At 40.0% G+C, this 27,270-nt stretch overlaps 1 protein-coding gene across 4 annotated transcripts in view; it reads right to left on the reverse strand.

The window, feature by feature from the left end:
* The window catches only part of bcas3 (BCAS3 microtubule associated cell migration factor), a 313,902-nt gene that overhangs the window by 263,279 nt on the left and 23,353 nt on the right, over positions 1 to 27,270 (reverse strand). For all 4 annotated transcript variants that reach the window (XM_018701002.1, XM_018700994.1, XM_018701022.2 and 1 more), the window contains exons 8-13: positions 14,852 to 14,959; positions 14,684 to 14,760; positions 11,632 to 11,708; positions 10,238 to 10,321; positions 7,438 to 7,608; positions 2,052 to 2,145 (exon numbers count right to left, since the gene is read on the reverse strand). In XM_018701002.1, coding sequence (XP_018556518.1) covers positions 2,052 to 2,145; positions 7,438 to 7,608; positions 10,238 to 10,321; positions 11,632 to 11,708; positions 14,684 to 14,760; positions 14,852 to 14,959 — 611 coding nt within the window. The remainder of the gene's footprint in view (positions 1 to 2,051; positions 2,146 to 7,437; positions 7,609 to 10,237; positions 10,322 to 11,631; positions 11,709 to 14,683; positions 14,761 to 14,851; positions 14,960 to 27,270) is intronic.

The following is a 27,270-nucleotide window of genomic DNA, read 5'->3' on the forward strand; positions in this document are numbered from 1 at the left end:
TTACAAAGCATCTATTGTCTTTATCTTTTTGGGGATTGAAGATCAGCAACACTAAGAAAGTGGGAAAGGAAATATCAGAGTAAAAGGCTCACACAGATAAATTTACTCTATTAGTAATCAGCATAGTGAATAGATTTTTAGATGTCTCAAGGACCAGTTGGTCACTTGAATGGCCTCTATTTAACAAGAATTTAATTGGAAATAGGTGATAGAAGTAATCCTCCAAACCCTAGATACAAATACAACAAGAACAATTATGTACAGTAACTAAACATTTAGAACAAACATAATGATGAGGGTTACTGCATTTATATGTAATACCTCTCTTACAGTAAGCTGCCAGCTAATGTCATATATATATATACAGTAACCTGCACAGATGACCAACACATCATTTGTACAACACATCATGTGTAACACAGGCCAACTATGATTATACTGATTGTCTGCCCCTCCTTTTAAACAAATAAATGAACAAAATATTAAATAAAAGTATTTATTGTTTAATTTCTCTTTAATTGCTAATTTTGCTTTGAGGCTATGGCAAAAAAAGTATATTTTGTTTGCACATACTAAGTGGACTGGGACAACATGTAGAGACCTGAGATTAAGAAATGTCTGAGCTGTACATTACAAGCTCATAATAACTAAACTAACCATGTAAAACTGGTACATTCACCTGTCCTGCAACCTGACTTTTATTTATGTTCTCGTCAGTTCTGGGGAACTGTTGGGGAGAAGTCTTGTATAAAACAATGTCTTAGTTTGGGCACACCACCTGTAAGACTTGTTAAGCCTGTGGTGAAGCTAACTAGTATGATTGAAACAAGTCTCACAGATGGATCAATGGTTAAGCCACTATAAAGACAGCTCGAGACATCAAACTGAGTTAAGAGGAAACAAAGGGAAGTGCTGGCATATTGAAAGATACTGTATGGAAGAATTTGAAGCAATTTACATAATGGCTTTTTTATTGCCAACGTGTGAAAAGATTGTAATATGACATAAAAAGTGAGCCATTACTCAACTGTCTCCATTGCCTATACCACCCTGCAGACTGATTTCTATGTAAAGAAATCAGTCTATAGGGTGTGTGTATGTGAATTTTCAGGATGTGACATTTATGCTCCTTCCCAAGTGCCCTGCTGCTTATGCTCGCCCAGCTACCTATGCTCGCTTTTAAGTGCCCTGTCGCAATAAAAGTCTCTCTTCTGCGCTGCCACAGCAGAGTACAAATAGTGTAACATGGACAAACCGGTAACAAAATACTGTGTTGAGTGGATAACGTCTGCTAATTTATCCAAACTCCTGGGGCAAATCTGGCTAGTAAACGGCAAGCTTGCCATTTGATAATCACTTCACTGGCTAACAAACCAACATTGTACACCTGCAGTGTAGCCAAGATACAACTGCCTGGCTAATCTTTGCTTGAGGGCTGGTAAAGATATTAACAGGGTAGGTAAGAACATTATGGATGCCCACCTATTTACAGAGTGTGAATACGTGCATGAGCAAAAGCTCACTTATCGGCCAAGTGTCAGTAATAACAAGGATTTTCAGCTCTCTACACACAGAGCCTTTGACAACACGTCACCTCATATAATTCAAAACAAGCCCATTCACAATGCTTTTTCAAAGTTTTGTTCAATTACTTAAAGCTCTTTTGCATTATAGATATTTGATATTGTACTATTGAAATGTTAATAAACCTAACCTTGCAAAAGAAGAGAAGAAAAGAGAAGAGAAGAGAAGAGAAAGACGTTTCTATCATCTTTGGTCAATATCTTCCATCAGCCCTCTCATTAATCAAATTGCATTATCGAGCCAGAAATGGAGATGCAGATAAATTGATTTGTTGCACTGTTCTACTGACTGTAAATTAACACAGTAGGCACAGTACAGTACACAGTACACAGCACAGTAAGTCGCTCATTTAAGTGCAAGGAAAATTTATCTCTCCTGCTTTTTGCCTACCAAACTTACATTGAGTATTCAAACTCCTTCCACAAATTAAATGTGTTTGTGTGTGTGGGTGTGCGAGTGTGTCTTACCACTGGGGTTGAATTGCATGCAGGATATGGGTTTGTCATGAGCTGGGAAGTGAGCCACCACCCCCTCTCCATCCGAGTCCTCACTCACCAAGACCTGTAGTGTACACACACACACACACACATGAGCGCGCACACACATGCACACGCACACATACACGCGCGCAAACACACACACACAGCCAGCACACACAAAAGTCCAAATCATTCTCTAACAATATGAACATTAAACCCAGAATGGGACTTCCCCCCACCCCACCAGCTCAAGAATTTCTCTTCACATTTTGGTTTGGTCTGATATCATCACCACACTCAGCAGTGTTCTTTGACATGGAGTTTGAACTCATTTCTGGATGTGCCATTGCCCTCTTGTGGATAGAAAATAATTAGCATATTACCTGACAGGCAGGAAGAGAAAAAAAATAAAAACTTTGTTAAAAATCTCTCTTTAATGCTGCATCAAGGAAATTATGAATCACTAAACCTATAAGTGCTGGTCCTTCATTAAGAGGCTGTGCTGAGACCAGTGAGGATGCAGTATGATCCAACAACCGAGACGAGAATATGGACAAATTTACTTTGGCAATGATGTGGCTTTTCACATGTGGGTTTGACAATACCCCATGACAGCGGGTTTTCCCGTAAACAGGCATAAACTGGCATCAGCTGACATTGGCTTGTTACTTCAGAAACTTGCCTCAGAAAATGAAATTGTATTGTAAGTCACTCTACACACTAGAGGCTACTCCTAAATGAATGTATGAAGTCTTTTGTCAAGACTGGGACAAATCTAGCAAAAAGCTGAGACCAGGAACTGGCAGGAAACCCCTTTAGTCACAAAGACAGATTAGAAATAAGCCCTAGACATGAGGCCACTTTGTGCACAAATGTGTGTGTGTGAGAGAGAACATATACACAGGGTTAGATTTGGCTGCAGTATTGCATTAATGATGGAGGGAGGGAGGCTGGCTGAGCATTTTAAATAGTAACTAGTTCAACCAAGAACGCAACTCTACAAGGTAAAGGGCTTCATTTGAGACTACAAGCAAAAAATTAAGCAGAAAAATGGAAATGGGCCGGTCTCATGAAGCAGATCACTTTTATTATGCTGAGGGCAGACAATGTTATTCTGTAAGGGAATCCTGCTGGGGCTCTTTGAAAAGAGAACCAAACCTGTTACACAGGGGAGAGTATGAGTATGTGTGTGTGTATGTGTGTGTGTGTGAGTGTGTGAGTGTGTGTGTGAGCGTTTGTGTGTTATGAAGCTGCTGTTCCAAATAAGGAAATTCTAAGCCTGGAGAGATGGGAATATCCTGAGCTACCAAACTAACACAGGAATTCACCTCTATCATTTTTCTGCCCTTTCCCATTTCTCCAAAATTCACATCCCGAACCCCCATCTTGTAGTCTCCTACTCCTCTCTTCACTCTCCATTTCTCCTGCACTCCTAGCTTTCGCCTCCCTGCCTTCCTGGCCTAGTCAGTGTTTATAGCCAGTGTATGGTTACAGCGTGTCAGCTGGTGACAGAGTGCAGGCCTGCTTCTGACGGTTTAGGTCTAGCAATACACTGGCTACAAGGCAGCTACAGTCACTGTGTAAGAGGGAAGGAGAAGGCAGTGAGTATGTGTGTGGTGACTACATCACTAACAAACTGTACTATTCATGCTAACATGCCTCATTAAAAACATGACAGCTACTGCACTATGATTAATCATGGTTTGGAGTGGCCGGGGGGCATTACAGTTCTTAGCATTTCTGTAGACGTTAAGGTAGATCCTGTTAAAGCAAGCAAGGTTCAAACTACAACCAGGGTTATAACGATATACTAATGTACGTGTATATTTATTGTATCCCGAAATAAACTCTCAGAATCCTTTTTGGTTTAGGAACACCATACTAATATAGGACTAATACTGGATAGGGCTCTCAAAACAGCCTCAGGATTTCCAAACATTCCTTTGAGTTTCTGGTCCATGTTGACATGACTGCATCACATAATTTCTGCAGATTTGTCAATTGCACATTCATGCTGCCAATCTCCTGTTCTACCACATTCCAAAGGCATTCTATTGGATTCAGATCTGGTGACTGAGGAGGCCACTGAAGCTCACTGAATTAATTATCATTATCATCATCAAAATCAGTTTGAGATGACTTTTGCTTCGTGACATGGTGGATTATCATGCTAGAAATAGCCAATGGGTATTAAGAAGCCCAAAATGTGGCAAGAATGCATTCCCCCAACCATCACCACTGGCTTGGACTGTTGACACAAGGCAGGTTGGTATGGATTCACGCTGTTGACACTAAATTCTGACCCTACCATCTGCATGCCTCAGCAGAAATCCAGATTCATCAGACCAGGCTATGTTTTTCCAGTCTTCAAGTGTCCAGTTTTGGTGAGCCTGTGTCCACTGCAGCCTCTTTCTGCTCATGACAGGAATGGAACCTGACTTAATCTTCTGCTGATGTAGCCCATCCACCTCAAGGTTGGACGCAGTGTGCAGTCTGAGATATTTTTCTGCTCACCACAGTTTTAAAGAGTGGTAATCGGAGTTACTGTAATCTGTCGGTTCCAACCGGTTTTTCCCACCACTGACTGTGAAAATTCCAGCAGTTTTAGAAGTACTCATACCAGCCCGCCTTGCACCATCATGCCAGTCGGAGTCACTGAGATCACTTTTTTTTTTCCATTCTGATGTTTAATGTGAACATTAACTGAAGCTCCTGATCTGTGTCTGCATGATTTTATGCACTGCACTGCTGCCAGGTGATTGATTGATTGGGTAATTGCATGAAAAAGCAGGTGTAAAGGTGTGCTCAGTGCGTGTATGTACCTGCATGGGTCTCTGTTGAACAATATGCTTACGAAAATTACCCACCTTTGTACTGTGGACTAGATTTTACCATGTTTAGCGTAAAAAGTAAGACAAAAGATAAAAATAACACCCATCAACCAATCTGAGAGGGTGTCTGTGCATTCTAATAATTCATTACAAACACACAACAAACGAAGACTTTTTTATCTGTAACTTTAACTTAAACTATAATTCTAATTCTATTTCTACCATCTACTACGTAAAGTGGCAACATGCATGGCTGAAAGTGAAAGTAATGTAGTGGAATGCTCCCCTACAGAAGAGAAAGGGAATATATAATATGTAAGCAGAGTAAGAGGGCAGGTACGACAAAAGGGGGTCCACAGTGACAAACGGTCCTGTAACAGATGGTTTGGCAACCACAGAACCCTGGTTTCAGCATCATGGAGTCAGTGTGGAGTTACATAAAGAGACAGAAGACACTGAAACAGCCCACAGAAGAACAGCCTAAAACCAGAGAGGAACTGTATCAAGTTCTCTGCGACATTTGGAACAACCTACCATCCAACAAACTCTACAAAAACTGTGCAAATGAGCACAGGAGAATTGGTGCAGTTTCAAAGGTTAATGGTGGTCACAACAAATATTGTTTTGATTTAGATTTTTTTGTTCAGTTTAATGCACTTAATGCACCTGGCATCATTTTTAAAGCATCCTTCTTTTGCATACAGTGTATGTCTGGAAACTTATAAAAATGGATAAATGCAGTGTCAATGTCCTATTTGACATATGGTGCACTCTTGACCTTCATGTGAGTTACTGCCAATGCAGACCAAGAGCTGACTGTTTACAGAGCGTCTATCCTACCAGGGCTGCTAAAACAGCCAGGGTTGTGGCTAAAAGCTTGGCTGTTAAAATATGGAGCAAATCTAAGTCACACCTTTCAGCAAGTTGAGCAGAGTGAGGTAAATGAGCCTGAGTGTGCAGAAAAAAAGGTTGCAACCTTGGAGATTTTCCTGTTTCCCACCAAGCCGCAGAGACCTAAATTATGTTTACCTGGGTCACACATGACAAGACCAGAGAGGGAAAAGCCAAGAACAAATTGATGCCAATTTAATGTTTGGTGTTTGGTGTGGGTGTGTGTGCGTGTGTGTGTGTATGTGTGTGTGTGTGTATCCATGCATTATGTATATAAAGGGCCCAGTTGGGGGGAAATGTAAGCATTTAGAGGGCTAGCCAGTAAAAAGCTGACATTCAATTAAACAAGGATGGTCACCTGGTAACAGTTTCTGGTAAACCACCAAGAAGTATCCAAAAAGGGAACACTGAGTGAGCTCAGACCAGTATCAGTCTGAGGTTGTGCTAGGATCCAGTGAGGGGGGCTGTCAAGATTTCAAGAACCTAATCTATCTTGCCCTTTCAAGACCTCCATTCAAGAGTCATAGTGAAACTCAAGGGCTAGGCCTTATACATAGTGCAGATAGTGTAACTTGCACTAATATGAAATAATAAAAATATTCATGTACATAGTATGAATTCTGTTTATTATGGTAACTTATAACCATCCTAATCTGAATCTCAAAGTCTATGGAACTCTACTGGAGCAGCATTTTTCCTAATTATATTCCCTCATTTGGTGTTTTGATGATGAGGCGCTGTCGAACACAATGCTCGAGAATCTCCTATAGGTGTTCAGTTGGACTGGTGACACCATATGCTCTGTATGAACATTTATGTCACAATTGTCCTTTTATTTGTCACCCATCTGTATACTCAATGTTGTTCCAATGTTAATGTCAATGACACAGATGTCCAAATTCTCCCGTGTTCATATGCCAAGTGCTGCCTCCACAACGCTAGAAGGACTTGTTGAGGTGCATTTATAGGTCACCTATGAAACTAATTTGCCGATGGTAGAATCTGAAAGTATGAAAATCAAGCCCGCTCAAAAGTATGACCTATTTTCTCTACAACAATGAACATTGTGTGATTAACGCCTAATTTGGACTGATGTAACTTAGAAACTTACTTACAAATTCTGGTTTACATCTTCCATTGGTTTCATTGACATATCTGTTTAAGTAAAAGTGATATAAAACAAAACTGCTTGACTTTTCATATGAAACCTTCATCTGTAAATTGGTAGCAAGTGCCATTTCCAGTAGCTGCCATTTCTGTTAAATAGACATTTAAAGCATTTCAGATTTACAAACAAAAAGCAAGGTTGTGCACTCAATAAAAAGAATTTCATCTCTCTGCTTTGACATTTTGATTTAAAATACTTGAAACAAATTTGCACTTACAAACGTGCAATTAAATCTGACAATACCAAGTACATGACCATTTAGTACATTTCCAGTCTGTGCTGTTTATTGTGTTCTTGCTGTCACATTGATGTAAAATTTCATGACTTCTGAGTTATGCCAAATAATGATATGCCTTCATGCTGTTTTGGTGTCCACAGAGGTTAAACAATCTGATGCCCATGACAACTTCAAAAGCATAATCACAGTGTCAAATCAAATATTACCTAATCATTGAAAAAAGCAAAAGCAAAAAGCTGTACTAACCTGTCCCTCACCAACACTGTGTGTGTCGATGATGGTGACCACACCAGGGCTGTGGGGGCTACGGCGGCTCGTGCTGTGAGGTGTGCCCTCCTCATCTGGAGTGCCTGCTGGTATTGTGCCTGCTAACTGGGTGACAACTTTACCCACCATTGTCAGGCCTGTCTTTAAAGTCTGGAAGAATGAAGAAAAAAAATGATTAGATTAGATTAGATTAGATTAGATTAGGTAGATACTTTATTAATCCACAAGGGAAATTCACAATGTGATGTGATTTGTGCTTAAAAATTTAACACCTTATATAATGCAGTATATTCCCACATAACATATTCTGCATATATGTGATACTGTATTCTGTAGTTCACTTCATTTGAAATCTTCACTGGCATTGAATGTAAGGGGGAGAGCTGCTAGGTGCACGGGTGTATATGCAATACTGTGTCTGTGTGTGTATGTATCATGTTCACTTGATGCCTGCTGATAACTTGTAGTGCTGATGACTTGTAGCACCGTAGCCACAAGAGACAACCGTGTGTATGCGTGTGTGTGTGTGAGGCTCCTCTGTGTCCGTTTAAGACCCAGCCAGGGTGTCTGGCTCAAACACACCTCTGTTGCTCGATTGAGGGAAATGGATAGTGCTGCTTAAGTGGAGTCTATCTCACCTACTACACTGTCTTTGGCTAATGGAGTCCAATGTGTGTGACTGTGTGTCTCTGTGTGTAAGCGCCAAAGGGGCCCCGGAGAGCCTAATCAGGCATTCAGACTAGGCGGCCCTGTCAATAGAGTGTGGCGCCTCACGTTTGTTGGGTCTGAGGATCACCCACTGTCTCTCTTTGCCACTTGGCCAGGCACACTAACAGTGTCTGCTGCCTGTGTGCGCCTGTATATGCCTGCATTTGTGTGTGTGTGTGTAAATTCCACAAGAGCCATCAATTATTAAGTGAGGCGTTTGGCTCCTAATTGATCAACACTAATGTGTTTTCTAATCACTGCAGTTGTGGAGTTCTTAGTGGTAGTCCAAACAGGGGCTATTGATCTGCTGGTGAGAGGGGGAGTCTGGAGGCAGATCATGTCTGAAAAACACATGAACACTCACACACACACTGATGTCACCATCTAAACAAATTACAATCCAATTTCTGTGAAAGGGCTTTCTCAAATCATACACCCAGGAGTGACAGGCAACGTGAGTGATATGATTTATGGTGAGCAGATTTGGAACAGGGAGTCCAGTTGGTCAGAGCTGTTGCACCAAATCTTTTATCCTACTTAAAAACAAAAGCCATTACACTTTAATGCTTCCCCCATCCCTTATTTCTGTTGCCATGTCTCTGGACGTCAGCACTAAGAGCCAGCGCGTCGCGCCACAACCCAGAAGGAGATACCTTGTCATCCATATTGAGATATATGGTCCTAAACAAGGAGAGGGCAGGCAAGCAGACTGCCTGTCTGCATATCAGTACCCCCCAACACTGCCTACCCCTCACCTAATCTGTTAGCGACACAGTGGTCTTTTTTGATGTTATCCCACTAACAAGACTTCTCACACTAGCTGTTAGCACTCATTAAGTAGGGAAGGGATACACTTACTCTTTGTAAATCAATTAGCCCTTCCTCTGGGACTGAATGGAGAAACAGACTAAAACCATATGAGGAGCTAGCTAGTTAGTATGTGTTTGCAAGTAGCTAAATTAGACCAGGAATGAATATCATCTGGTATCAAAGGGAGCTGTTGGCTGTTAGTGAGCCATCTTACAGTCTCTCCCCTGTGGAGATGAGTGAGACAAGACCATTGGAGGAAAATAGATTACAGTGGTAAAAAAACAGATATGCAGGTTGATGAAGTGTCTCATAAGCTCCGCACCAGTTAGCCAGGCAAGCCGGGTGGATCCAATATCAGCACATTTACAGATGGTCTACACAGACCCTGAAATACTGTACTATATGCTTTTTTATCTGAGCAAAGGCTCAGACAGACCACAGGACCTTCTGATAGACTACAACCAGATCAATGGCTAAATTTCTGCCCAGAAATATAAATAGCTGTTTATAACAAGCAGTGTGGTAGACAGTCTCAGCTGGTTAAACTTCTGTTAGTCCCCTCCTCTGTCTGACAACCAAAGTGAATGCACTGCGACACTGGCATAAAAACGGGAGTGTTACTGGCCCAAATATTTTCCCAGAGTTCCTTATAGTATATGACAGTTTGGAAGAAGCGCAAACGAAAAACTATGAATGGCAAACCAAAAATTGGATTTTTTTTTTTTAATCCTACAGCTGCACTAGAAACTGAGTAGTGAATCAGGCAGAAAGTGTGTGAAGACGCTCAAATAAGATTGGGCATGTCTCTGGACTCTCTGAGGCCTAACATTTCAGTCAGTTATTTGCACCTGCCCGATATAAACAACAAAAGCTGCAGTCATCCAGGATTTACCCAGTGTCCCATCAGTTGCTCTAACCACTGATGAATGGACCTCCAGAGCTTGTATGTATAAACACAAACTGTTCAACTAAGTGTGAAAACCTGTAACTGCTGGCTCGAATGGTTAATTTAAGTCATGTGTCTTAATGGAAATTTTTAACTTTAGAATTCATGGCAATGACAATAGAGCATTGCTGACATATTGACAGAAATGTTAACTTCTGCTTTTCTTTTGTGTCTCCTGCTGTACTGTACACAAATCAAACTGTGACCCCAGCACTAGATATGCATCAAGCTCTGCGTTTGTGTGTGTGTGTGTGTGTGTGTGTGTGTGTTTAGAGAGAGAGAGAGATGTCTGTGTGTCTATGTATTGTTGCTTACTTTGGCAGCATTGATCACTGTAGCTGTATAGGACTGTGCATTGTCACCGCAAGCTCCTCCACGAGACTGGTGACATCTTATCAACTGCAAAAACATAGATTTACAGATGAATATAAGACACAGAGTCCACAGACGATGTATGAAGAGAGAGCATTAGGGAAAATTAAGTTAGATTTTAGACATCCAAAAGATTTCCCTCTTCAGTCTTTGGGGGAAATTGATTGACTTTCAGAGAAACATTATACAACCAAACTGCCAATCTACACTGATTAAACTTGAAATACAATATCAAATACAATATCTCTTGAATGGTTCTGTCCCAGTATTTCTCTTACTCTTACTACATTTTGTCATTTTTGGAAATCCTTAGGCAGGCACACAGACAGTGGCCCCTTCTGTCAATTACTTGAGTGGGCCAGCACTAAAACACTATTATGCATTAAATGTATTACAGAGTGCGCAATACAACATTCTGGTTTTTGTAAATACTTAACAATCCCATTAAACAGTGGAGAACAGAAAACTCATGTGCATCTGTTGATTTTCAAAATGTTATCTCCAGTGGACTCTTCTTGGAATGAGCTGTTTATCCAGAGAGATTAAAGAGGCAGAAAATAGATACAAAAATGCATTTTTTGGATAATAAATATGCTGCTTTTCTGATAAGGCATTGCCACAATGGATAAGCGTGTGTGTGTGTGTGTGTACATATATATATATTAGAGATAGACCGATATGGTTTTTTCAGGGCCGATACCAATACCGATTATTAGTAGTCAAGGAGGCCGATAACCAATATTTGGAGCCGAGATTCATTTGCAGTAAAAGTGAAAATATTGGCGTCAAAATTTTGAATAATACAAACTCCAACACATAACTTTGTTTAAATGCTCTTAAGCATAGGTTTATTAAATGGTTTTTCAGATTTGCAACATGTTAAAGGTTTTTTTTATCTTAGACAATAAACATTTTTGTTTTAAAATTCTAACAGAAAGTACAGGGAGCTCCCAGGCTCAGTAATATGTCTTATAAAGTTAAATGAAAACTTAAACAAATAAATAGCTCCCTAAAGTTTTCTACAGGAAATAAAGAAACATATATCTGCTCTCTGGAGTCTCTCCAGCCGGCAAAACTTTCTCCTCTCCGCCGTGTGTAAGAGCACTGTGCATGCACAGCTTTCACTGCTGATTGGCTGTTACCCGTGCCATGGCTCTGCTTGTAACCAATCAGATGGTGCTGCGGGTGGGACAATGCTGGAGACAGAGTAGTGACTGCAGACAGAGAGGCGTGGCTGCATCAGAGCCAAAATAACCAAATATCGGCACCGATAATCGGTCTATCCCTAATATATATATGCATGTGTGCGTGTGTGTGTGTGTGTGTGCGTAAACTACCTTGTTCTCAGCATAGGCAAGCCAGCGGCTTCCCAGAGATATTGGATTAAGGCTGGGGCCAGGGCAGGGATAGCAGCCTGAAAAGACACAAAGACAGCCACACTAACAGGGGCACCAAAGATAATTACAGTAGAAATGAAGTAGAAATAAACATTGTAATCTGTACATCTGTACATCTTTAACTATCTTAAACCATTAATGTGTTTGTGAGGAGTCTTTTGCTTGGGAGGATAAATGGGAGTCTAATGAGGGTGACGTGTCTGTGCATCTGTGTGCACAGTATGACCTAATGGAGACTGTGGTACCCAATAATTTGTGAATGGCTCCTCTGCTGATTGACCAGCACAATAATCCCTGTGGGGACACACACAAACACTCATGCACACATTCGCACGCAAACACAACTGTCCATAGAAATAAAAATAGCGACCAATAACCCTAAATGACAAGTAAAACCCAGTTTTCACAATGTCTTAGACATTATAAGAACGTATTTTTCTCCTCCCACTCAAGCAGATGTGGAGGTAAACAACTACAAGACAAACAAGAACATAGAGCAATCTATGACTAACACCAAAACTAAGCTCCAGCATGCGTAAACATACTAGCAGCAAAATGTTGATCCAATAATGATCACACATGCTGTGTTCATGAACAGGGGCCCTTGTTACACTTCCACACACATATGCATGCACTTCCACACACACACACACACACACACACACACACACACACACACACACACACACACACACACACATACTGTGTTAATGCATGGAGGTGTGGGAGAAACGGTTTGCTGACAATAATTTAGTGCTCTGGGAGCAGATGAGGTGGAGGCAGACAGTAATGTAGTGTGCTGTGTTGGAGGGTGGGGTGGGTTGGGGCAGGGACCAGGATATTGAGGTAGGCCACAAGGGTTGTTGGTAGCACCAGAGAAGCCTTTTGTGCCTCTCCAAGGGTAAGGGGAGCCCAGGCAGTGAGCTAACATGTGTTTGACATCCTGGGTGGAGAGCAGAGGAACAGGGAGCTGAGTGGGGAGGGGAAACAACCATGATGGGTGGAATCAAAGGGAAAGAAAGCAGGGTTAGGGCACGTCTATGATAAAGAAAATCAGAAATTGAATTAGCTGAGACATATAGAGGTATCAAATCATCCAGCTCCAAATGTAAAGCCAGTGTAGGGTAATGGTGAGAATATCTTGAAATTGCTTTGCACAAACATAGTTTCCTTAAAGACCATACACCTGGGTAAGTTCCAAAGTGTTTTGGAATTTGGGAATAATTGTTAAGAAAAACTATAACTTGTAGCTCTTGTTAAAACTGTAAGTTTCAGGAGGGGAAGCTGAACATTATGATACACATATGTGCACAAAGTGATTCAATTTAGAGAGAGTTGCAAAAAGAAAGCAAAAAGAAGTGTACAATTATTTGAGGCCCTAGATACCTAGCAAGAGCACAAAGTGTGACCTTGTGTGGCCAAAAGGCTGAAAAGTCAGAGCAGTGGCAATAATAAGTTTGCTTCAAAGAAATAGCAATAATTATTAAACCATCCTTTTACTGTAACAAAAACATTACCAAACCAAACATTATTAGGTGTTTCACTCAGTCAAGGTAGATAAAGCAATGTAATCAAGCTGAACAGAAAAAGGAGGTTTGCTGCTGGATGTAACTGAGCCCCAGCACATAGCACACACCACTTAAATGCAATGCAAGAACATAAACATGGGACAAGCCTTAAGTGCTCATAAAAACATGACATCTCTAGCATCACATCCTTTGAGAAGTGGACATACGACAGTAGAATGGCTCATCCAACACAGAGCTCTGCACACATCACAGAACCCTTTGTTTACTGCTTTTAAGGCCCAAACAGACCAAACAACGTTATGAAGAGGAGGCCCCTGCATTTAGAAACGATTAATAACTATTGAGCATGTTTGGTTTCCTGTGGCCCAGACACTGATAAGGAAGGCAGGCAGACAAAGAGGAGACACATTAAAGCCAGCCAGTAAGGTCAGTTTACTCCAGTCAATGACTTAAGTGGACAGCAATGGCCTTGTAATACAGTCTGGCCTTTTTTTTCACAGCATCCTTCTGCAGACATGGCAGGTACAGCCAGGAGGATATGAGTGCTGTGTTGTAAACAGTTTCCCTGTGTTAAGTTTCAAATGGAGGACTTCACATCATGTTTTGATAAAAGCAGTTTAGTCACAATGCAAAGCTTGAGTGTACTGCACTACAGCAGACCTTGGTAGCTGGTTGTATTATAACCAATGATCTGCTTTGTGTTTGTTTGGCACTGGTCATGTCTTGACAATGTAAGTGTTAACTTACATAACAGCCACTATTTGTTTGCACTACTGCTCATGGTATGGGACACCGGGGTGGGGGGGTTGGACCTACATTTCAAAATGATTGTCTCTGAGTCTGATCCAAAGGATCCACAGAATGTAGCTGCTAGGAGCAGCCATTATGGCTAACTTATAGAGATCTACATCTGATGTGCCAACAGACCTAATCACCCTGTATAACACTAATGTAAGATGTCACATTATTTTTATTGTTTAATCTTTTTTATAGTAGGTCCAAGGGAGACATTATAACAGCAGTGACAAGTAAACAAACTGGTGTGTGTGGATGAATGACCAGGGTGATTAGATCAGCCAGCAAGTTGCTGTGGGTGTAGATCCATATAAATTAGCATAGTGACCATTCCAGGTGGCAAATTTTTGTGTTTACTTTCTGTCAGACTCAGAGACAAGTGCTCATTCATTAAAAAAAAAAAAAAATTATTTGGAAAGCTGTAAGACACTAGTGCTGGCTGTCCCAATATATGCTGTTTTGTGCAAGTTCTTCTTCCCCTGAATCTCAACAATAAAGATAGTGAGTGTAAAGTTAACATGAATACCCCTAACAGATTAAAAAAAAACCCTAAAAAGCAAGGACACAAAAGATGTATTTCAAAATCGGTATCATACTGCAAAATAAATTTGATTATTACTTTGGGGTACACATGAACTAATCCAACTCCATAAGTCTTAAATCCTTACTTGTAACAAAGAACTTCTTAGTGAAGGTGCAGCTGTCAAATGCCGCAATCTTTTCTTGTAGGCTCACAACAAGAATACTGGAAAAGGGAGAAAACAGTCAATTACTTCAGAGAAAAAAACTTGTATCATAAAATATGACTTTTACTTAGATCAGTTGGTGCTACATACTGTTTGTTACAGTGGAGATCGTAGATAGGTGTCTTGAACTGAATTGATTTGACCATTTCCCCTGTCCGTAGAGAATACAGGTCAGCACAACAGTAGGGAGGGCTTGTCCTGAAAACAGAAAAAAAAGCAATATTGATAAAACTTAACACTAACACACACACACACACACTAAAATAGGAACCAGCAGAGATGGTTTATAAAATCTAAATAATAATTTTAAGTCGACATTTAAAATATGTATCAAAATAAAACTATGGGGAAATCATGTATGAGAGAGCTTCTGGTGTCAATATTACAATATCAGCTTTTCTCTAGCTTGTTGATTTGTTATTTCCAAAGAGTAATTTAACATGTTTTACCTTTAACACACTTCTTTTCATATATCCCCTAAAAACAGCCGTCTACACACCAGCAGTGTAATGGGTAATGTCTCTCACATGTGCAACTGTGACCCTCCAACTGTCACCATATAGTCGCCAAGAGAGCACAACACACATAAATATTCACAACACAAGCAAATACAGAAGCACGCTGCAAGTAGCACAGATGACAAAGGAAGAGTTTCCAGGGGACATTGTTATTATTCAGATATTATTATTAATATACAAGTCATTCAATCATGACATTAAAAGAAACCCAAAGCTAATTTTCCAACACCATGGACAATCAACCAAATTCAGTAACGTCAAAAGTCACAAAACAACAAGTGGACCTCAGCTGGGTTCAAGTTTTTTGTGTCCTCTGGAGACACTTCCAATGTCTGTTGTGCTACTTGCAGTGCACCTCTGTATTTGATTGTGTTGTGTGTATTACAACTCAGTACAAAATTTACATATGTACCCAACATTCTATAAACAATTAATTTCTACTATCTCTGTTGATCAGGAAAAGTAAATCACAAAAAGGCTGATCTGATTTTGATTTCTGATTTCTGCTTTTGATTCTTTTTTCAGTAATTATCTTGTGTTTTCTAGTATTTGGCAATTAACAAATTTGAACTACAATGTCAGAAGAGAACATCACACCACTTGCCTATAAATTGCAAATAAAGCTACATTTTGCTCTAACCATCTGTACACTGTTTTTATTAACTCTCCCTGGAGAATTTGTACAGTATTTGTTTTCACTATGTCTCCTTGGCCTACCCCTTCTGGGGGTCCACAAAGTGAAAGGGAGTAAAATGAAGGGCACAAGGGGAAATGCTTTGTCATGCACCACATTTACTAGAAGTCTTTCTATCAACAAAGCAAAGAAGGGAGTTACATGAGGGAGCTTACCCAACAGCAGGCAGCAGCTGATGGCAAAGAATCACATGAATCTTAATCAAGCAAGACTCCCTGAGCACCACCACCATTACCACCCGTCCCCTGTGGCCCTTCACTCTGTCTGCAAGGACAGCCTCTACCGGTTTTCTACTCTCTCTCACCCTTGGTGAGACCTGTGGTGCCGTGTTGGCTGAGGATGCAGGGGTGAAATGTGGTGTTAGTTCTGTTTCTTGAGCCATAGAACTAAGTGCTTTCAACAGTCTATTTAGTCTGCTTGTGCATACTCACTAGAGTTATATGCTCCAGCAGTCTTAGCATGGACAAACTCAGGAGGCACTGGCTGGATCTTAAAATTACAATGAAGATCAAAGTACTATACTATACTAGAACAAGAAAACAGCTTCACCCTAGCATTGATTATATAGAGATTGTGATAGTTAGGTTAGAGAGGAAGGTTGGGCTTGATTTGACAACTTGATCAATGAGGAAACCCCCATCCCGCTGACTAGAATCTGTGCAAGACACCATTAGGAAATAACAAGTTTAAACAGCGGACAGCTATTGCCAAGTCCCAGAGGGAAATCTGGACATTATTCAAATGACGAGCTCATAATGGGAAGACTTTCATCCACTACAAGACACAGATGACCTCAGCCATGTTGAATATTCCTGCAGCACACCCTGTTCCACTGACCGAGTCTGCTGTGTCAAGGTCTGTCTGCCTTCCCAATCACTACTGTTGCTCCTTTTCTTCTTTATGGTGGAAAAACATCTGCTTCTCCCATTCAAAGCTCTGACACATGCACACACTTTGAGATGTACCAATGGCAAACAGTGGAGATAATTAGCTACTTCATAACGTATATCAGAGTATAACAGTGCAGCAAAGACATTAAATTCCTGGAGGCACTTTTGGATAAAAAAGGGGAAAAAACAGAAACCTCTGCAGTTATTTATTTATTTATTTACTTACCACCCTCAGTGATTCACATCTAGCTAGGACTTTTAATCTTCTGTAAGGCATAGTTCACATGAAAAACTGCATTTGTCAAAACAAGACTAAGAGTATACAGCCATGCTAACAGCTCTGCGAGGCTCGGCAGTACTTTCAGCTAAATGCTAGTGTCAGCACACTATTGTGTTCACAATTACTAGCAACATTATCATCCTGATGTTTGGCAGGTATACTATTCACAGTCTTACCTATTTTGAGCCCCTTTTATATATCCTGTTCACGATGGGAATGTTACGCTGTTATTCTGCCCTGTCATTCTGTATAAAAAGTATGAATATAGAATAGCGAGGCATTGTTGTTCTGCCATTTGGAAAGGAGTGGAGGTAATCGGGTAGACTTCTGTAAAAGAGAGAGCTGGCATGGCAGGACACATGCCAACGCTGTTGTGTCACATGTTATGCCATGCCTCTGATTCTGCCATACCAGCATGCTATCTTACAGGGGCATTCTTAATGGCAAAATAGTGGGATATCTTTTTAAAAGAGGCTTTAGTTGAGCATGTCAGCATGTTGCCATTTGCTAATTAGCACTGAACACATGTAATTAATTTTGCTGAATGAATTAAAGGGGCTATAATGCCAATTAGGTGACATTAACTGCCCCTCTTCCCTCAGAAGTAAACGATCTAACTGTAAGAATGGCACTGAAAAGACTTGTCATAAAATCCCATATTAGTATTCTTTCCACATAACTGCAGTTACAGAAAGCAGCAGGTCATAACCTTTAGGCTCCACCTACAAAATGGTTTTAATGCAGTCAAATGAAACGCTCTCTGATACTAGGCACGCAGCTGTCAAAGAATCATACTCTGAGCTGACACAGGACTTTGATTCCATGCTGCAGCTGACGCCACAGGCACAAACAGGACTCCATCAGCCAGTGATTAAACCATCATCCAGCACTGCTAACACACACACAGGTTAGTAAACTTCAGAGGCGATACTCACTAAATTTTTCTTAATGTAGACAAAGGCAGGAACACACACCCAGAGAAGCAAGATGAAATAACTGCAACAACAATACCCAATAACCACTGTGATGACTGATACATGAGCTAAACCTCTTGGGAGAGTATGTGTCATACCTTTAACTTTATGTACAGAAACACACTAGTGTTTTACTATAGTACGTTTCCCAAGCCAGAACCTGGACAGCAGTGGTACCAAGTCTTCAGACCTCTAGGCCCAAGCCTGCCAATAAGACATTGTCCCAGGAATGTCAGTGTACTGTGTGAACAGTACTGTTAGAACAAGTGTGTTCTCCCTCCAGTCCCAGTGAATATTTACCAAAGGAGATAGGTGCCATAGAGGCACAGTGCCAAAAAGTTTTGAAAAATCCCTGATTCATTTTTCTGTCCTGATGGTTAATGTCTGTCAACATTTCAAAGGTCCTCACAATGTGAGCTACCATTACCAATCAAGAGTACTGGCATTAAGATTAATACAAAAATTTAACCCGATGACAAATTTACTTTCAGGCGGCTACATCATTGATTTCAGCATTATCAGAGTCCGATCAATCCAATTCAAAGCTCCATCCCGAAAAATGGGCCTCTGGAATTGATTCAAAGGGACAATCATAACCCATTATTATAGAATCAAAATGGCACAGGGTTCAATTGTTTTGCTTTTGCAGTATTTTAACAAATGACCCAGTTCTAATGGAGGCAATGCAGGGTCAGATGTAATAAGATTTCCTGATGCTGGGGACGTTGGGGCGTAGGTTGAAAGCAAGGCTAAATCACAATTATCATTATGGATTATGGCGGGATGTCAGTCCTTGCACATGTTAAGGTGACGCCGAGCACCATTCCCCAGCTCAGTAACAGGCCTATTATGATGGCCCTATTAGATCAATGTGTCAATTACAATTACTCAAACTGGCCCTTGGGTCTGAAAGGACAGAAAATGTAGGAGATGGAGGAAAGGAGGCTTGGCTCATTTACTTCCACTGATAGGACAAGAAGCTACAACAGAAATTAAGGGGAAAATGGAGCAGCAATGCCAGATACGAAACACACAAAACACAACATGATAATATATTTTTGGGTACCAACTGAAATACATCTCCAGCAAGATGGCAATAAATTCTTGGTCAGATACTAAGTCTTGTTTACCTATCCTTTAAAAAAAAGGGAAATATAAAACTTTCCCTTTTTTAAAATGAACCTTATACAAACAAGGATCTCATATCACTGCTTTGGGTTGAGACAAAATTCCAATTAATTTGGTGAGTTTTCTTTGTTAAACAGATAACAAAACTGCCACAAAACTAACTGACTCTAGCTACTCTTAGGCACAGCAGTGATTTGAGTTAAACTGTAATCTTAGTGTGAAATCGGTCGAGGCAGATGGCCGCCCACCCTGAGTCCGGTTCTGCTTGAGGTTTCTGCCTCTTAAAAGGAAGTTTTTCCTTGCCACTGTCGCCTAGTGCTGCTCATGGTGGGATTTGTTGGGGACCTCTCTGTAAATACCTATTTTAAAGAGTATGGTCCTAGACCTGCTCTATATGAAAAGTGCCTTGAGATGACTTTTGTTGGGATATGGCGCTATATAAATAAAATTGAACTGAATTGAATTGAAATCATCCTCACAGTGACTGTGTTAACATCCAGATGATTGGCAAGTAAAGTTTAGCTTTGCATGTCAGCACGATAACATTTACCATTTAGCACAAAATACAAAGTACAGCTGAGACTGCTGGAAATGTCATTAGTTTTGCAGTTATTTGGTCATGTAACAAAGTATTGGACAAAAATATGGAAAAATGTGTTTTTTATCTGGAGTAATTAGGCCACATTCATACAACTACAAGTATCTCAAAACCATCTGATGCCAATTCAACAACTACATGAGAATACATTTTTCTGGAACTTGAGTGAAAAATTTTGATCTGCTGGTGTTGCTACATGAAAAGTTAAGGGATCAGCAAAGACATTCATGGTCCCCAGAAGAATGAACTAAAGTTCATAGTAACCCATCTGATAGTGGCTGGGGTATTCTGAACCAAAAAAGTTGACTTCATTATTGAGGTACTTAGTTTGAAGCAATATAGTGGGCATGTGGCGCTTTGGTGTTGAAAAAAAAGTTTTGCATAAAAACATTTTCTTCTAACAATGAGACATTCAAATCATTTTTTGGCATCGGTACTACTTCATCATAGATTTAACAACAGTCATACTGTACAGCTTTCATGTTTAGTGGAAAGAAACAACACTCACAGTGAAAGACAACAGACTTGTCTTTGGTCAAGACCTCAACAGTTGAAATTTGGATTTTTTTAAATCCTGAGTTGCTACGCTGTAAACCAACCAGAGGGCACATGTGCTGAATCCATCTGCCACTGGACTGGCCTTACAGTAAACCCTGGCTGTTTGGGTAATTTTTCTGTTGTACTGCTTTGCCACTATGCCGCACAAGACCAATTTCAAAAACCTCATAACAATGCAGTGTTTGATGTGACTTTCACATTCACGTGTGAGACTTCATTTTACATACACAACTGTTTATCATGTATATTAAGAACCACAGTGGATGGCAAACCTTATCATTGAGCCATTATCAACAATCTTGCTTGTGTATTCTCTCCTTGATGAAACATGTTAACATCTGTTATTTTAATTTACACATCAATGCTGTGCTTATTCCATGAGCATTTTCCCTCTGGCTGAGAGACTTGGCTCACATCTTTTTATGAACGTGAATTGAACTAGGAGATCAAAACCACATGATTTCATGTGGCTGAAGAAAGCATAGATGGGAATTAAAAAGCAGGCAAATAAATCTATTTACAAGGAAGGGACGTCACCACATTTCCGACTGGTGCAAAGTTTTATAAGCTCTCCAAATGTGAATGACAATTACATGCTGTGGGAATCCTAAACAAATACAACCTCGGTTTGGAAGTCTAGCCTGGCTCTGCTGAAAGAGAAAACTCTGATGCTCCAATTGGAGACTGTTGAACTTCTGAAGAATGGTATTTTCACCAAGGTTCAACTGATACAGGCCTGTGAATACCGAAACTAGATGAACACTGCCAATATCGATTAGTTTATGCCAGCATTCAACAAGCTGTCAAAGTTCTCTCTAGAATTTTATTCTGTGTACGACAGAAAAGCCACTGAGAAAGGTTTTGGATAATGAGAGAATAGTGACAAACTCTCCACTGCAACAAGAAAGGTAAACATTGTAAACACAGTATTAACGTGATTTACACATATATACATAGATATAAAGTTAATATTTGAAGCTGATTTTTGACCTCGGAAAATGAAATTGACCAAATAATCTGACTTCAAGGTCCATTTAGTATTTGTTCACTTTTCATGGAATTATATGTTCAAATTTTCAGATTTTCTTAGCACTATAAATATGCATGTAAAATCATATCGGCACCTACAAGTCTATGACAGCTGAAAAGAATTGTATTGCAACATTCTTTCCATACTCCATACTTTGTTTTGTTTTTCACTCCCACTCCTCTCATTCTCAGCTCAAACTCAGCACCACCATACACTACAAACACTAGCCACATCAGAGCCTGCTGGGGGCCAAAAGGGAGCCACAGTCATTCCAGCAGCTGCAGGCATTAGTAAGTAATTAGGGTAAAAAGTTCAACCACCACACCATGTCTGAGCAGCCAAAAATACATGTCCTTCACTGTTAAATACTGCACATAGAGTATAATGGCCAGCATTTTGGAGACATATTGGGTGTGTGTGAGTGTGTGTGTGTCAGTGTGGGCACGTGTGGCCATGTACTCTTACTTATTCTTGGTGTTCCCATATTAAAGCTTCACATTATACCTAAAAAACTGTACTGGCTACAAAAAAGGAAAAAAGAAAAAGATAAGAAAAAAATCTTCAGTAAATGGTGTAGCAGTTAAAAATGATTCAATATGGAAATTTATTTATATTGGTCTCAAAATATTCAGACAATCACACTTTTTGCATGCTTTATTGTGTTGTAGTTTTAATTTTGAATGGAAATTGGAAATTGCCATTGTGCTAATTGCCTATCAATCTACACTCAATTACCCAAAATGACAACATGAAAACATTTTTAGAATTTATGTTTTCTGGTGCATGATGACATGAATCTCCCATTCTACCACATCCCAAAAATGTTCAGTATCAGATCCGGTTCTGGTAAGTAGGGAGGCCACTGCACTCACTGTCATGTTCATGAAACCAGTCAGAGACAACTTTTGCTTTGTGGTTGCTTTGTGAAATTGTGGCCATAAAGGGATGCACAATTCAGCAACAATACTAAGATAGGCTATGGTATTCAATAATTATTGATTGGTATTAAGGGACCAAAGTGTGCCAGGAAAACATTTCCCAAACCATTATACCACCACAAGCCTAGACTGTTGACACAACATAATTTGGTTCCATGTATTCCTGCTGTTGATGCTAAATTCTGACCCTATCATCTGTACGCCTGAGTAGAAATCAAGATTCATCAGATGGCTATGTTTTTTCCAGTCTTCACTTGTCCAGTTTTGATAAGCCTGTGCCCACTTAGATAGATTAGGGCAACAGTATCAAACCTTTTGTAAAGTTTGTATTGATCCGAGGAGCACAGTGGCATCCATAATCATGGAATGGAAGAAGTTCAGATCCACTTGGACTCTTAGAGTTGGCTGTCCATAATTGGCTGTCCAGCCAAACTGAGTAATTAGGCGAGAAGGGCTTTGGTAAGGTGAGGTGCCAAAAAGTCACTCAATCAATGGTTCAGTGGTTCGTCTTTCAGCACAACAATGACCTGAAGCATACAGTAAAGACAATGTTGAAGTGGCCTTGGGATTCTGACTGTGACTGTGTAATGTGATAAACTGCCTAAATACAGGTATAAAAAGCTTATAAAGAAGATCTGAAGCTGTAATTGACACCAAAGGGGCTTCTCCAAAGTAATGAAGTCAGGATCTGAATGCTTTTGTAAATTACATTTGAGATGAGATTTTAGTTCTTGCTTTTCAATAAATTTGAAAATGTTTTTGGTCTGTTATTACGGATTATGTCGATTGTGTGGAAAAATGATAATTATATCCAATTACAATTAAATCTACGACACAATGAAGTGCAAAAAGGGAAAGGATCTGAATAATTCCTGAATCCACTATATAGGCAGCCCATAAATTCAGCTTATTCTTTCTTACCTTGACAGGAGTGGACATTAATATTCATTACACAAACTATATCTTGCATTGGATCCAATTTTAGCCATTTTAGCCCTGTGTGCCAAGTTTCTGTCTAAATTAAATGAAAGCACTTGACACAAGAAACATCTGGTAATGGAAGAGTTCTTTCTTTTGCTTTGCCAAAGCTGTGTCTAAAAACTTTTGAGTTCATCTTGTATCTGGTCATACATAAGGATACAAGCAAGAGGACAGCTTGAAGCCAACATACAACATGCGTGTTCAATGCAAATGACATAATGATTATTTCATCAGCTTCCAATTCTTCTGGCTCTCAACACTCACTTTCCAGCTTTTACAGAAAGCTCCCCGCCTGCTGGAGGTTCAAGATTCTCTCATTAATCCCACTCACCCACCCATCTACTTGCATCCTGCTCCACTAAAAATATGCAATCAACATCTGGATTTGTGTAACACAGGTACAGGTGCACATTTGCGATTTCACCATGGAGTCAAAGCAATACCATTTTGAAGTCTGCGAGGATCCTTGTCAACATGGCTGTGATGACATCATTCATGTCAAAGATAATCACCAGTGACAAGAGGTGGGTCTACAACTTCGATCCAGAGACCAGTCTGCAGTCTTTGCAGTGGAAGTCTTCAAGACCAAAGGTATGTCATGCTTGTCTTTTTCCTTGGTGTGGGTCAGAGTGTCAATTCTGAGTTCTACTGCACCATTCTGAGGTGTCTGACAGAGGACATAAGGTGCAAACAACCTGAACTGTGGTAGGATGGAAACTGGGCGCTCCATCGTGATAATGTGCCTGCTCACAGCACGTTTTTATGCATTGCTTCCCACCTGCTGAAATTCGAGCTGAAAACTGACCGTTTAAACACAATGGAGGAGATCCACCATGTGATGTAGATAGCGCTTGATGCAGTTACAGAATAGGATTTCCAGGGAGCATTCCAAGCATGGCAGGCACTCTGAGAGGACTATATCATTGCACAAAGTAAATATTTTGAAGCTAGGGCTGGGCGATAAAATATTATCATATATATCGCAATAGAACCTCTCCTCTATCCAACACAGATGGATAGAACTCATTCCACCTGTATTCTGACAGAAAATATGAAAAGCCAATGATAATGAGAATAGTGCCACGCTGAACCAATCATGTGGCTGGAACAGAGTTAGAGACAAGTCCGGTTAGGTTGACCCACACAGCACAGAGTAACAGGAGTAACACAGGAATAGCACATGTGCTAATGTTCTGGGTACTGCAGCCATGCGCAGCAGTACATCAGGAGCAAGATAAAAGAGAAAATGACGACAGAAAATGTTAACAAAAACACGAGTGGCAGCGTTACTGAAGAAGATGCCACAACGGACACAGCACCGAATGACAAAGGACTGACAGGTACAGAGAGCAGGTAGACACAGACACAGCTGATAAAAACTCTGTGGGATTTGTCACAGTAGGAAATACAAAATACAAACACAAACCTGACTTAAAGTTAGCTAATTTTGTAAATTTATAATAGTTATAATTATACACTGATCAGCCATGACATTAAAACCACTGACAGGTGAAGTGAATAACATTAATTATGTTATAATTCATTCATATAAATCATTGTTACAATACAATGCTCTGCTGGGAAGCTTGGGTCCTGACATTCATCTGGATGTTATTTTGATAAGTGCCACCCATCTAAACATTGATGTAAATCAAACACAACCCTGCATGACAACAACATTTTTTGTTGCATGTCTTTCCCTTCATTTCCTGTCCGTCTTCACTGTCCCCATTAAATGAAGGCAAAAAAAACTGGCAGCTACAAACAGATTAGAGCTCGCCTACATACTAGTTGAGATAAAAGTAATTTTCTAATTTAACAATCTTGATAAAATATTTTTCTTACAGACCTGCAAGTAGGATTGAAGATGAATCCAAAGATTTTCAGCCAGTTAAGAATGATTTGAGTTGCTTGATAAATACAGGTCCTGGTAAGAATCAGCAGTGTTACATAACCATGTCACTGCTCAAATATATTTAATCCAATTTCTAAGAAAAAAATACATTACTACTCTGACATACTTGGTTTAATACAAAGGGAATGGGAGAGTTTAAATGCTAGTAAAATAAAATATTAATTGCTTTGACCACAGAGGCCTGGTTTAGGGAATGGGGATGTGGTTAAGGTTTGAAAAGTCATTACTAATCATTCAGCCTGTCGGGTGTGTTTATATGCACCACTTCCAGTACTACTGAGTTTAATCTGACTTCCTATTTGAAGGGGGAAAACTGGCAAGGCAGAACACATTTTCGACAGACATAAAGCAGACATGCAAGTCAAAATAAACGCTCTGGAATGAGGCCTGAGTCTTGCAGCCCTGCCTATTCACTGAGCAAGTGTGTATGTGTATGTGCATGGGGCAATGAAAAAGGGGAAGTGGAAGACCAGATTACAGCCACACTCATATCCACACAGGAGCATGACAAAAGGGTTCAGGTATGATTTCATCTAAACTTTTTTCAGTGGAGAACATGACATTCCTGCCTACAAAATTGAAGACAAACTCTGGGGACCAGTGGAAAGTGTCTTTGGATACTAACCCTGGCATGATGAGCATTGTGACCATATAATCAATACAGCTTCACAAAAAATCATAATAGCAGTAAGAGTGTAACTTAAATGTATATGGAGACACCTGGATAACGTCCCTGATGATAGCATCTACTCCAAACATAGGCTTTGATAGCATTAGCATGTGTGTGCATGTGCCTGTGGGTGGTCATAATGTGACAGTGAAGAACACCATAACCTCATGGTGGATAAAAAAGCATCACTTCTCCAAATCCCCTTAATCTGGTGGGTCGTTTTGTACAAATGCTCTATGATTTCCATTTAATACACTTTAGAAGACGGATACATCCGGTCCACAGAGAAAAACCTGTCATGAAAATGCACTGAAACACAAGGGCTTAGTGCCACAATGGGCTTTTGCCATCAAATGTGTGTGTGTCTGCATGGGCTAAGTGGAATTTGTTGCTTGCAACCAAGTAATTAACAACCTGCATCATTTCACTACAGGATTTTAAGTAGAATTAAAAATAGATGTTCAGGAGTATCAAGTTATTTTTTCCATGCTCTTACCTCTGCCTGTGCATTTAGGTAACTAAGGTAACAGATTTAAAGAAAATTATAATGAACAGACACAGTGTTGCAACTGGGGGACTGCAGAGAACACCTGACCTGATTATTACGAGGCTGATGCTTGTTACGCTGAGAAAAAAAAAAAATTGGCCTTGTAATTATTATATTAATATTGGTTTAAATTATTCAAGTGCTTTTACTTTAAAATACCACCTTATATTTAATCTTTTATTTGGTGTTTGCTTGTAAGTATGTATCCTCATTTAGACATGTAAATTTTATCATTCACACCAAGTAATATTAACTAAACTACTGTATTGACAGCACAATCTGACACAACAAAGAAAAATGTACTCGGGTAATGGGAGTGAATCTGGCAACCTTGTGCATACTCAACGAGTGACGTCAGAGGAGAGTTTGCACCTTCCCCTTCAAGAGACACACCTAACCAACGGGACCTGGACCAGGATGACTGATTTGAACTATAAATGGATTTGTCCTTCATTTGATCTTAAAATGAATGGGTGCAAAGCAACGGGGGAGGTTGTATGCTTAATTAACTTTGTACATTCATTTTGTCTTGTCGGTTAAGTCAGTATTTGAGAACGGAATACTCAACATCAACATTAGCTGATCACATTATATTGCTAGCCAGTTCTCATGCTGGTACACATGCTACATTCGGCAACTCGCGCTAATTTTTGCGGCCGGATTTTTGGTTGCAGAAGATGATTTTATCATGACTTTACAGAATCTGATATAACCTATTCATCTTTTGCTAGCCAAACCGCCTTACTTGCCCTCTCAGCTTACTTAGCTGCTAACACAATGCACTTCAT

The sequence above is a fragment of the Lates calcarifer genome, linkage group LG21, assembly GCF_001640805.2.
Source record: "Lates calcarifer isolate ASB-BC8 linkage group LG21, TLL_Latcal_v3, whole genome shotgun sequence".
Classification (NCBI taxonomy): domain Eukaryota; kingdom Metazoa; phylum Chordata; class Actinopteri; family Centropomidae; genus Lates; species Lates calcarifer.